The sequence below is a fragment of the Rhinatrema bivittatum genome, chromosome 10 (assembly GCF_901001135.1).
Source record: "Rhinatrema bivittatum chromosome 10, aRhiBiv1.1, whole genome shotgun sequence".
Taxonomy (NCBI): Eukaryota; Metazoa; Chordata; class Amphibia; order Gymnophiona; family Rhinatrematidae; genus Rhinatrema; species Rhinatrema bivittatum.
Genome location: NC_042624.1, coordinates 102088415 through 102101603, shown reverse-complemented (window position 1 = coordinate 102101603; position 13189 = coordinate 102088415). Strand labels below are relative to the sequence as shown.

General features: G+C 42.1%; 1 protein-coding gene across 11 annotated transcripts in view; it reads left to right on the top strand.

The window, feature by feature from the left end:
• Positions 1 to 13189, top strand: part of ALG6 (ALG6 alpha-1,3-glucosyltransferase) — a 55693-nt gene that overhangs the window by 35399 nt on the left and 7105 nt on the right. For 8 of the 11 annotated variants that reach the window (XM_029617480.1, XM_029617478.1, XM_029617479.1 and 5 more), the window contains 3 exons: positions 2102 to 2170; positions 2715 to 2913; positions 5696 to 11919. In XM_029617480.1, the coding sequence (XP_029473340.1) occupies positions 2102 to 2170; positions 2715 to 2913; positions 5696 to 5893 (466 nt within the window). In that variant the 3' untranslated portion in view covers positions 5894 to 11919. Of the gene's footprint in view, positions 1 to 2101; positions 2171 to 2714; positions 2914 to 5464; positions 5467 to 5695; positions 11920 to 13189 lie in introns of those variants that run through there. The other 3 variants (XM_029617482.1, XM_029617481.1, XM_029617477.1) reach the window with 3 other exon arrangements.

Sequence of the window (13189 nt, the reverse complement as noted above, 5' to 3'; positions counted from 1 at the left end):
ATTTCGCAAGGGAGTCTTTCCAGAGTAGCTCCCTGGTGAAGATTAAGGGTTTCTCCCACCTGCTGAGCTCAATGGGCATTTTTTGATAAGACCACTATTGCTAGTCATTCTCACCTGCAAGACTCTTATCTCAAGGAGGGTTCTAAATCCATCTACTTGGCAAATATGCCTTTCAATCTATCACCATATCTATGGCTGGGGGAGGGGGGGGGGGGCGAGGAACCCCGCAACAGAGGTGCTGCTCTTTGGTTACAGTGGCATGCAAAGTATACTTCCCTATTTTAGGGAGAACCCTGTCTGCGGCCAGGGGAGTCCTGGTTCATGCAATGATTATTCCATTTGCTGGACCGCGTGCTTCCTTCAGGGAAGTATTTGCTATCATGGCCGAGGTATTAATACCTAAGCCAGGTTTGGGGCAGTCTGTTCCGAGATCGCCCTTGCCCTGCCCTGGTACCCTTGGAATTTCCAGTCTGGTGAAGAAATCCTGTTCGACAGGAGCTTGCACGTGCGGCACCTTGGTTTCCTGTCTCTTAGTGGAGTGTTTCTGGATCTCTTCCCTGTGGAAGTTGCTCTGTTTCAGCTGTTCCAAGCAGGCTGAGGGTTCTGACTCTGAGTAACTCCTTATTGGAATCAGCAGTGATTTATTTGCTTGGGGTTGAGTTATACAAGTTGCTAGGTTGTGCTTACCCTGGCAGTCCAATGGTCTGCGTCCTTGTGTTCTTTGCTCCTTCCAACTTCCAGTTGGAATTTCAGGGGGGGGGGGGGGAAATGAAAAGCTAAGGCATTTGTGGTACATCTTAGTGTATACCTGCAGGGAAAGATGCACCACTTTTTTCCTTATATTTTCACCAACTCTTGCCAATACTGCCATTAGTGTTTTCTCACTTCTCTAGGATGTCCAAAGTGCCTTTCTGCTCACCTGAACTATCCTGTACGCAGGATGGATAGCCCTGCCCTTGACAGGGTGCAGTGTGGGTGAGCTTCAGGCCTAATGCATCTCCCTGCTCGGGGGTTTGGGCTATGAGTCCCATTCAGGGATTGCCTTTCATGCCCTGAAACTCTTGGTACTGTCCTGCATGGTCACCTGTGTCTGGTATTTTGGCACGTAGGGTCTGTCGCAGACCCTGCCATTGTTGCTGATTTATTCTTCCAAGCGTTGCTTGGGTTTTCTGCCCATTGTGCCTATCAGCCAAACATGGGCATATTTCTGCAGATGCAGGCTGTCCTTCAGATGCAAGTGGACCACAGTTTCTTTCTGGGGAGCTCTCGAGCCCCGGTTCGTTCTTCGGTTGTCTGGTAACACCAAAGAAAACTGTACGATCTTCGCCCAAGAGTCCTTATCTTGTTTACATCTCTAGACTTTTTTTTTCCTGTATCCAGGATTTCTAGACCTGCTGTCTTCGTCAGGATTTACTGATCCAAATCTCTGCTTGTAATGTTTTCCGTGATGCGGGATGTTTCTTGCTGGCACTCACATCACTTCCCTGCCTTAAGCGCCTCTGCCTCGCATCGAGGTTTTCTCTCTGTCTTCTCTATGGTTCTCTCTTTAGAAGCTAGCTCTTTTCCCGCCTAGACCCCTTTGTGAGTCGGCTGCCTCACAGGCAAAAGGGGAGAGAGCTGGTGCTTTCAGCACTGTGCGGTTTCCTGCTTTTTTCCTGCTCAGACAGCCTATAACTTGGGATTCACCCATGTGTGAGGACTACCATCCTACTTAAGTTACTCTGCTTTCTCAGAGAATATCTGTAACGGGTGTTCTCAGAGGACAGCAGGATGTTAGTCCTCCCGAAACCCACCCGCCTCCCTAAGAATTGGTTTCTCCATGTATTACCTATATTATGGACTTGAGAGACTCTGCCTAGGGGGCAGGGTGATGACTACAGCTGCCCATGCTCAGTAGGGCGTGTCTGAAAGTTCTCTAGATTCTTTGAGATCAAAGTTCCATGCCAGACTCTCTCTCCGATTTATGTCTCCCATGCGTGAGGACTAACATCCTGCTGTCCTCGGAGAACACCTGTTACAGGTAAGCAACTCTGCTTGCAAACTGGAACTCCTACATATTATGCTTGTAATATTTACACTTGGTTTGTTTGGTTTATTTTAGACCAGTCTGTTTAATTGTAGATGAAGTTCCCTTTGTCTCTACCTGGTTTTTACTTGTATCCACTTTCAGGTAAGTTAATAGTCTGGCACTTGCAGTGAATTTCAGGGGCCTTGAATGAAACTGATCATGCATTCAGAATGGCTTAGTTGATGTACATTTTTATTGCTTTTTGCAGTAATATTTCCTGAGTGCTTTATTTCCATCTTCCTCTGCAATCTGTCAGAAGCATTTGGGCTCATGAGCGATATATGAATTCAGTTAGCCTTTGAACTGATGTTTCATGAGGACAAAAACAGCTGATTTTGCTATATCACATCCGTTACTTGATTATTAATTTCATGCTACAGATGGAAGACTGATGAACTTTGTGCGTACCGACAAAACAAAATGCACTGAGTGATAAAAGGGGGACAATGTCCTTATACAGTTGGAACTGACTGCATAGCAATTTTTGTTTGCATCACAGTAAATCCTTGTGAAGTGGTGGCTCGTTTCACCATGCTGGACTGAGTTTTATCATTTTATTCTTGAAATGTAAACTTTTTTTTTTTTTGTTCTGCACAAGTCCTTTTATTAATCAAAGCTTTGTCATCTTCTTTGTATTTTTCATCAGCATGCTTCCACTTCTGTTGAAGGATGGATTGCTACTACCCTATATTGTCACAACACTAATGTTTCTTTTAGCATCTGTGACTGCCTTTTCAATCCACGAAAAGACATCTGAAGAGGCTCGGAGGCTGAAATCTTGCTGTCTTTCTCTGCAAATGCCCTTCCCAGGAGTAAGGGTTCTAACAAATATAATCAGGAGTTTTGTAAGTAACATTTTTAAATGTGTGTGGTGTAATATCTGCAGACTAAAGTTCATTAAGGTACCCCTCTCTCTCACATGGTTTCACTTTCCTTTTGGAATGAAAAGGTACGAGGATCATCCAGAAAAAAGCAACCTAAAATACATTAACCAAAAAAGAAGAGATGTGTTTCACTTGATCCTGCTAGGAAGTGCAAAGCAACGCAGGGACTAGAGATGGGGCTGTAGGGGCTGATTTTCCTTGTAGGAAAAATGAGGTGGAAGCTGCCTTTGTGTTTTTTGTTTTTTTGTACAAAGTGGTGCTGTTTGCAACCTATGTAATGCATGTGTCCTAGCACTGGATGCTAAAGGGTTCTCCAGAAAAATATCTGCACTGTGTATGTTGCTACAATATATGCAGACAATGTATGTATTGTAAAAGCCATTCATACAGATAACTATTCAAAGTGGTGTGCATCAAGATTGTGTATTTGTACTTATATAGATGTGAGGACTATATAATCCATGACTAGGGCCACAAATATCCTGTATCCAGAAGCCATGGCAAACAGCAGTACAGGGGTAGGTAAACAAATGGCCAAGTCAGGCCCTGCACACGTGCCATAACACTATTACTTCAATGCAAATAATTAAAAAAAAATAAAAATAAAATACACAACCAAGGCAGCAGGCAGAGGAGGGCAAACAACTCTGCCCCTAGTGATGCTTTGCACTGTAAAATGCTGCTTTTTCAAGGATTGCTGAGACTGAGAGTAGTAGGGAAGCTTTGGCATCACGTCCGTGCCTTCATCTGAATTCTGTCCTAGTGATCAGGTTCTGTTTATTGACCTGGGAAGTCAGATTAAGACAAGTGTTGTCTTTTTCCCTCTGTCTCTGAGAAACCTTGTAGATGCTGTGTTTGTGGTATTTTGGTATCACTTTATAAGAGCCATCAAGTAGCTGTAAACCAATGCTAACACAGTTTTATCCTGACCAGATTTGCTTTCAGCTATGTTTAGATTCTGTCTGAGAGGTAGCTGGCACCACCATGTCCTGGGCATAAGTAGATGCTGGTGTCTGCCTTGGGTGGAAAGTGCAAGTGCCCTCAGCATATAAAGGACATGGGGTGAGATCCTGTAATGCACACTTGAGTGCCTTGTTGCACTCATTTTTTTTTAAGTGTTCTGGGACTAAAAAGAAACAGCATATCTTGCTTTTACAGTCACCAATGGTATCTTTAAATCAGTTTGCTTAAAGTTCAGCTGACTTGAGCTGGTGTGCATTGCAATTTTGTTCAGTCTTGCCATTCGCTTATGGCTGCCTGGGGTGTAGTAGAGAGGGCACAGAGGGTCTGGGATTGAACTGTCTGTGCAAGATGGGTGGATTTGAGGTTGGGTGTTGTGGGCCCTGGTATCTATAGCAAGCAACTGATCAAGAATCCCTTTTGTTGTCTGTTTTAACTTGTTCTGTTTTTGTTTGTCTGATTTTACTGAGTTCATTAAATATACATTAAAATACTGCACGGAGCGGCAGTAGCCACAGAGGCATTCACGGAGCGGGATGCCAGTGGCCAGTGGTAGGTGTCCACCTTCATGGAGCGGAAGGATGTAGGGCTGTCATCTCCCAATTAAATAAAAACAAAAACAAAAAACAAAACGGATGGGATCCATCAGGTCTAGAGGACACATATAAAGAGCAGGTAGTAAAATACTGCACGGAGCGGCAGTAGCCACAGAGGCATTCACGGAGCGGGATGCCAGTGGCCAGTGGTAGGTGTCCATATAAAGAGCAGGTAGTAAAATACTGCACAGAGCGGCAGTAGCCACAGAGGCATTCACGGAGCGGGATGCCAGTGGCCAGTGGTAGGTGTCCACCTTCACGGAGCGGAAGGATGGAGGGCTGTCATCTCCCAATTAAATAAATAATAAAAAACCCAGGGATGGGATCCATCAGTTCTAGAGGACGCATATAAAGAGCAGGTAGTAAAACACTGCATGGAGCGGCAGTAGCCACAGAGGCATTAACGGAGCGGGATGCCAGTGGCCGGTGGTAGGTGTCCACCTTCACAGAGTAGAAGGATGAAGGGCATCCATCTCCCAATTAAAAAAAGAAAAGAAAAAAAAGAAAAAAAAACAGGGATGGGTTCATGGGCTTATAGGTATTACCAATTATTAGGCTTTTCAATATTTGATGATAGTTAATGTGACTTTCAAGGCATTCTTCACTTTCGGTGCATGTCCGGCATGACTCCTTGCTTCAATGACAGGGGAAAAGAAAAACTGATACTTCACACATTTCCAGCATTGCCCTCTGCTTCATGGCAGAGAGCTATGCTGCCGCTTACCCAACTAATCAAACTTAATATTTCACTTGGAAGCAGCTCCAGCAATGCTCTCTACATTAATGGTGGGGGTGAAAAGGGAATTAGAACATAAGATTACTAAGAGCCAAGAGAAACAGTTAAGTATGAGAACAAATGTGTGAAGCTTGCTGGGCAGACTGGATGGACCGGTTGGTCTTCTTCTGCCGTCATTTCTATGTTTCTATGTTTCTATATACTGTAATCTGGATTGCAGTTGTACACAGCTTTGGGCGGCCTTTTAAACGAGGACCAGGAGAATGGTTTAGACATTTTTAAACTAAATAGTGTGTGGTTGTGTAAGTGAGGATTTCCGAGCATGATCACATGATGCCTTCTGACAAATCACAGTTTACTGGAATGTTACATCACAAGTAGCAGTAGCACAGTTATTGCCTGTGCATTTTGGAAGCAATGTGTGTTAATCTCTCTCTTTATTTTCTTACAGTTTTTTCTCTCTGTCACCGGGATGGCTATTCTGACTTTCATGAGCGCTACCCTGACTCCACCATTGAGGTTCCCAGATCTCTTTCCTGTCTTGGTGTCTGTCATTTGTTGTGTGCACTTTTTAGTCTTTTTAATATATTTTAATATTATTTATCTCTGTGACTCTCAGAATGAAAGAGATCAGAAAAAAAAGCACTAAATTTTTTTTAACTTTTTTTTTTTTTTTTTTTTAAGATTGTAAGCTCTAAGGAGTAAGGACTGCCCTTTATAGGGAAATTTTATACCATTAGGCATAAGTTACTCAATCTTCAAAACAGACCTGTGCACAGACCGCCACTTTGGTTTTGCCAGCATAATTTTCATACACACAAAATTACACCTGCTATGTGATGCATGTGGTTTTACCAAATTTACTTGCATCCTTTTTAAAATCAAAACATCCCAGCCCTGCCCAGATTTCACCCCGTGGAATGCCTCTCCCCTGTGCACGTGAAAATAAGCACATCCGGAGTGTATGCATGCAATCTTACATGTGTTACTGGTCAGATAAGTTTCTAAAAGGCCATTTTTGTGGGCAAAGCACTACTTTAGCTGGGGAAGTCCCTCTGAAAATTTCCCTGCCTGTGTCCATCTAATATGTGCTATACAAATCATGCCAATAAATGACATTTGGATATGTAATAAAGACCATCTGTTTGCAAACTATGCCTGCAATTGGCAAGTAAATCCTTGAAGGACAGAACTAAATATCCCTCAAGGCAGCCTAAATATCTGTCTGCAGGACAAGAATAAATGCTGCTCGACAACTCTCTCCAGATATGTTGTAACTTACGGGCCTCAGTAATTTTTTTTTTTTTTTAAGACTAGAGGCCATTTAAAAAGAAACAAATTTCTAATAACCACACTATTTCATGTCCTATTAAAAATCGCATGTGTAGGTCAGGCCCAGGTTTCTAATTAGGTAAAGTAGCACCCGCCTAAGGAGCAGCTCATCCTGAATGATAGTGCCCCTTAAAGGTAGAGGGTTGCCCCAGGGCATTTCTGAACTCTGTCAGCCCGCCCCTCTGCCTTTAAGGAGGTTGGATCTGATGGGGCACTGGTGCTTAGTATGAGCAGTGCTTGCCAGAGAGGCTAGGAGGATCGCTGAGGAGGCCATCCTTTTGGCCACTGTGCATCTCTGGGGCAGGGAAGCATTCCTTTACTCCTGTGTCTTTAAAGGGGACCTCACTTGATTTTGTGCCTACGAGGTAAATCTGGCCCTGCCTTAAGCAGGAATGATTTATAAAAGTTGTAACTTTTTTTTTTGTAATTTTGCTATGGTATAGCAATGAGGTAATTTTAATTTAAACAGTGCCATTTTTATAAGCAGTGTGTATTTTTGTCTGGTGTAGCAATACATGCCACTCAAAACAGTCCAAATAAAGGAAGAAAAAGAAATACAAATCAGAATCCTTCCTTGTGAACCACAAAAGGTTTCACTGCCCGATAATTTCAATCGAGATGGGCCATCGTGTGCTGTTGCTAATGCCACTGAGCTGTTATGTGGAGTTGGGCTCCTCCCGTGGCAGCCATGCTTACAACACCGTTGTATGTCTGAGCTGAAGAACTTTACGTGGCCATAAATATAGCAGAGCTGAAGATAAGTGTGGGTTAGTTGCCAGTTTAAAATGTAAAACTATTGAACCTATACATATGGATTGATTAAAAATCCTTCCTTGTGATTCACACAAATTCCACCACTCTCCATCTTTAATAAATAGATGGTTTATCAAATGATGTACCAACATCTATATAGAGAGAGATGAGATATATAGATAGCTCATCATATGATGTACCAACATATGTCTCTCTCTATATATTTATCTCATCTCCCTCTATATAGATGTTGGTACATCATATATTAAAGCTAGAGAGTGGTGGAATTTGTGTGAATCACAAGGAAGGATTTTCATTTGTTCAGGCACTATGTATACAAACTGTGCACTGGAATGAAAGTGAAGATTTTATTAGCTTGTTGATTTTCTTTCTTTCACCTTTAGCACAGATAGTCCAGCTTTATCCATTGTCAGCAACTCATGCTCTGTACTAATTAATTGGCTGTTCTTATAGCCATATTGATCCTGGAGAAAACAGGAGTCTTAATAGGTGTGATACCTTGCAAAGGACCTACAAGAAGTATGTTATGATACATGGACCTACAAGACCACACGGGTCCCCCCCCTTCATCTGACACTCACACAGCACCTCTTGCCAAGAGCCATATATACTAACCTGCAAAATGTTGTGGCAGATGTGGCCTGTGAGCCAAAGAAAAATGCACAGAATAGCTGCCAGGTTGTTTTGCTAATTTTTGCAAAAAGAAATTCACGACTGTCCTCCTTTATAAGTACTAAACTTTGGTGCATAGTCTCAGCACAGGCCAAAGTTGACTAAAATTCTGAATTAAGGAGCTGCTGTGCTGCACTATAATGCAAAGCACCTCATTAATTCAGACTTGTGTGAACACCCCACATGAAGGCATCTTCACATGCCTGTTTTCACCTCATTGAGGTGTATTCTTTTTTTGGCTGGACCAGTGCCAAATTTTCCTGCAAACGTCTGCTACCGTGCTCATTTGCACCCATAGCAAATTTATACGGAAATGGGCAGTTAAGCCATGAGAAGTTGAGCGGATTTGTACATCAGCACCTATTACTTTAAGAGAGAAGTTTTACAAATGTGATTCATGCAGTATGCTCTGCATACAGTCTTTGCTTGCCCCTACATAACAGTAACAGGTGAAATCAGGTACCCATTACATTTTAATTAAATGTGAAACAGTGAGATCATGTAAAGCAAGACCCTTTTAAAATCAGCAAGCTGCATGGATTACGTTTATCATTCCCTCTGCTTATGTAGAGAGTCAAATCGTTTACATTCCTAGGTCAAGTATTTATTAACAGAGAGCTGCCAAAAGTTTTTTGATATGAAGAAGAAAAAGAGGTTGGCACAGAGTCTGTAAAATGAGTTCCTTCTTCCCATTGGAGGTGAGCATTCCCAAGAATTAGCCTCTTGTGCAGGGCTCATTGGAACATTTACAAGTAAATGTGCTTTGCCCAAGATAATGCACCTGAAAGTTCTGGATTTCAGTCTGGTTGCAGCCCTGACCAAAATTAACACAGCAATGTCCATCAGGAACCAGAGAACACACTCTGTATTTATTTTATCCATGAGCCGTAATGTATATGACACCATACAACCTACCTGGCTGTTTTTGTTTAGGATAGGAGCATTATAAGTCAGGGGAGGATAAGGTACCCTGCCAGAAAACAGTTTGAGGACTCTTTAATGATGCCTGCCTGTACCATGTAAATCTGCTTTTAGCCAGTGCAGTACTTTCCCCTACTTTGACAATTAAAATTCACTAAAGTTTATTTTAAAAAAAATTGAAAAACAAAAATCTCATTGCAGGATTGTGGAAATGAGGAACGTCAGGCTGTGTTATCTGTCCAAAAAAATGCTGTTGAATCGAGACAAGGAGCTGACTTAACTAGACCCAGCATGTTTTCTGTTGCTCGTTTTTAAGTAGATTGATTTTTTTTTTTGCCAAAATATCAAACATTCAAAATCTAACCCATTGTTTGGATAAAGTGCAGTGCTGCTGTTTTACATAGGTAGGAAGAAAATTATTTAGAAATATTTGATATTCCATCTTTACCAAGAATGGCCTCCATGTGAATTACAATCACTTTAAATCAAACAATACAGCATAGGGGGATGGTACCAGGATCAATGCAAGATTTTCCTTCTTCCTGGAAAAGGAGGAGGAAGGGCAAAGAAACGTGAGGTGGGGTTTAGGAGGACTGAGATGTTGGCAATAGGACCCAGTTACTGGAGCAGTAACAAGTGTAAGAGTAGAGGTAGATTAGCAGTAAGGCTAATGTCTGTTGTAGATGTGCCAGAATTCCATGATTACGTTATAGTCATTGCTCAGAATTAAACTGTTGGCATATGACACATCTCCTAACTTATTATGTGAAGGCTTTGATGGGGGAACTGTCATAATACCTATTTTTAGTCAACAAAAGCAAATTTTCCTCATGGAAATTCAACATCAGTGTAGCAGCTCAAATGAGCTGATACTATAGTGTGGTTAAATGCAGTAGATTATATCTTATCCAAAGAGTATCAGATTGTAAAAGTCATCTTATGCACTGTTACAGGAAGAGTCTATTGCATTCCATTTCATATTAAACGGGTTGGATAGTAAAAGCAACTTCTGTTAAAAAGTATTTCTTTTCTCCTCTAGCAACATGTTTTTATAAATTCATGCAAAGCAATTTATTATCCTCCTATATCACTGTTTTGTATGGTACAGCTGAAATCACCAAGGCCACCAGAGTAATAAGCAGGACTCAGCATCCGACTACATGCTGATGTAATCATCTTGTGCTGGCATCAAACTCTGCAGTCGCTGAAATCAATTTTTAGTCCATCACCAAAGAGTTATTTCTTCCATTTATTTGGTCCCCTTTTCTCATATGTCCCTCTTTATAGGAGCAGATCTGTTAACCACTGGGACCCTGTCCACTGCCAGTATACTGGATGCAAGCAATCGCATAAACCCTTAACAATGTAAATGAAATAAGGCAATCTCTTAAAATGGGCTGCAATAATATCAACATTCTACACACTAAACTTTTTTTTTTTTAAGATAGTTCCTTAATTTAGTCTAGGATGATTCCAGCTATCACCCCAAACCAAAGTGTAAAAATGTGACAGTATTTACATTTGATAAGGAAATATAACAAGCTGTGGAATAGATTTTACTGTTCATCTAGCTTGTATGTGAAAAACATCTAAGTGTATCTGGCGCGGTGGTGCTTATTCATCGTTAACGACAGACAAAATTAAGCAGTAAGAATTTCAATGCAACAAAATTGGTTTGCTTCAAACCATAATTATTTTGTGTAGCAGTACACTGTCTTCTTTACAAGATCTTCCCCAGTCTGTGCCTGAGCACAGGGCAGGGGCAGGGCTGTCCAAGGTCACACAGTGAGTGTTGAGAAGTGACCATTAAATGCTGCTTTCTGCTCTAACCACTTAGGTACACTTCCAACCCTGTGTATTTAGGATAGAGGCATGGTATCTATGCCTAAAGGCTACTTTTTTTCATTATATGTCTGGAAAAATCAGTATTGAACAAGGGCCCATTGTGTTGGCACTGCTCTTAAGAAAATGTGATTATAAATGAGCGTAAAGTGAAAATGTCATTAACTCTATTAACTCTCAGAAGCAAAGCCTATTAGACCGATGGAAAGCAGAGAAGAAAAATAATTTTTGCAAACAGGCAGCTTGAATCTGCTTGAAGACTGTTTTAAGTGCTAGTAGGACTCTCTATGAGGTGGGGCTTTTTCAAATTCTTGGCGTTTGCAAGTTGCCTGCAGAGCCTATATTCAATTAGAACTAATTCCAAAGGTGCACCGAGACGTATGATCATTTAGTGTAAACCCTCTCTCAAGTTTACACTATCCTAATTCCTCCAAGTTAATTGATTTATATGAAGTATGGGTGTCCTTTTATCACAATGCAAAGTCGATCAAAACTTATTTTAAAATATTTGAATAAATGTGAAGGTGTCCAGTGACCTATATGTCAAAATGCTATTGCAGTTGGTGTAGTCCTGTACCTTGAAGGAGTCCAATAAATGTTCACATACAGTCCAACGCCCGAGAGTGAGGCCACATTGTAGCCTCATCTTCAGAAATTCCCCAAATCTATAGTTTGAGCAGGTTCCCTATAGCACAGACATCTGGATTCTTGGGGGAGGGGGTTCAGATACAGGAGGGATTTTCTTTTTCCTCTCTCCCCTCCCTGTAGATCCATTTTCTTTGAAAGTGCAGTTTCTTCCTACTCATTGTAGGTTTCCAACTCAATCAGGACCCAGGGCTCTCCTCTGGTGCCAGGAGCCTTTGTTTGTTGCGAGCTGGGGCTTTGCTTTCTTCTTTTATAATCCTGCCAGGGTCCCTGCGGCCTCTAAACCTGGGCCACTGGGTGTTGCCTGCCCTTCCCCCAGGAGTGGAAGACCTGAGCTGGGAATCAAACACACATCCTTCGCCCCCTTATTTAAAGTTTATTTTTATTCAAAATATGCCATTATTACAAGACATTACTTGTAACAAAAAAAAAAACTGGAACATGAAATTAAGCCACAATAAAGAAAAGGGGGGAGGGGGGGGAGGAGAAATAAAGAAACAATCTCACACAGGGAAAGGTGATGGCCAAATTCCATAATAATCAGCCGAGAACTGGCAAATGTTAGGAATTATTGGGAAGGGAATGGTGAATAAAACAGAAAATGTCATAATGCCTCTGTATCGCTCCATGGCAAGACCGCACCTTGAATACTGTGTACAATTCTGGTCGCCGGATCTCAAAAAAGATATAGTTGCGATGGAGAAGGTACAGAGAAGGGCAACCAAAATGATAAAGGGGATGGAACAGCTCCCCTATGAGGAAAGGCTGAAGAGGTTAGGACTGTTCAGCTTGGAGAAGAGACGGCTGAGGGGGGATATGATAGAGGTCTTTAAGATCATGAGAGGTCTAGAAAGGGTACATGAGAATCGGTTATTTACTTTTTCAGATAATACAAGGACTAGGGGCACTCCATGAAGTTAGCAACTCAACACCCAATTAAGCTCTGGAATTTGTTGCCAGAGGATGTGGTTAAGGAAGCTATTGTAGCTGGGTTTAAAAAAAGGTTTGCATAAGTTCCTGGAGGAGAAGTCCATAAAACTCTTATTAGTCAATAGGGAATAGCCACTACTTGTTGACGGCATTAGTAGCATGGGATCTATTTAATAATTGGGTACTTGCCAGGTACTTGTGACATGGATTGGCCATTGTTGGAGACAGGATACTGGGCTTGAAGGACCCTTGCTCTGACCCAGTATGGCATATCTTATGTTCTTATGCACCAATACACTCCAGATGGAATCAGCGTTAGCATCGCAGGTTTTTCTAAGCTTGTAGGGAGCCTGATGGAGGCTCAAGAAAATGGCGTGGGCCATCCATTGCTCCTTCCATGTGACAGGGGCCGACCAATGGCACGGCAGCCCCTGTGACATGGTAAGGGCAAAGGGCCACTGGTGCCATTTTGTTTACTGGCTGCCGACGGCCTGAGAGTGGGAGATCGCTCCCGGGACCCCTGCTGGACCACCACGGATTTTAGGCAAGTTTGGGGGGGGGGGGGGGGGGTCTGGAAGGTGGAGGGTTGTAAATAACTAAATTTTAAGGGTTGGGTGGGTTTTGTTTTGTTTTTAAATAAAGATGCCCCTCCTCCCTGTGCTAATCCAAACAACAAACTTTCTCCGAGGTTCGGGGAAAATCTGTCTCGGGGTTCGGGTCCTCCGACCCATGCCGAACTGGACTATTTCTTTGAAATAGTCCAATTCAGCAAAAACAATTGCACATCTCTTATCACTGATGTCCTCAACCTTCATCAGGGCTGGCAAGA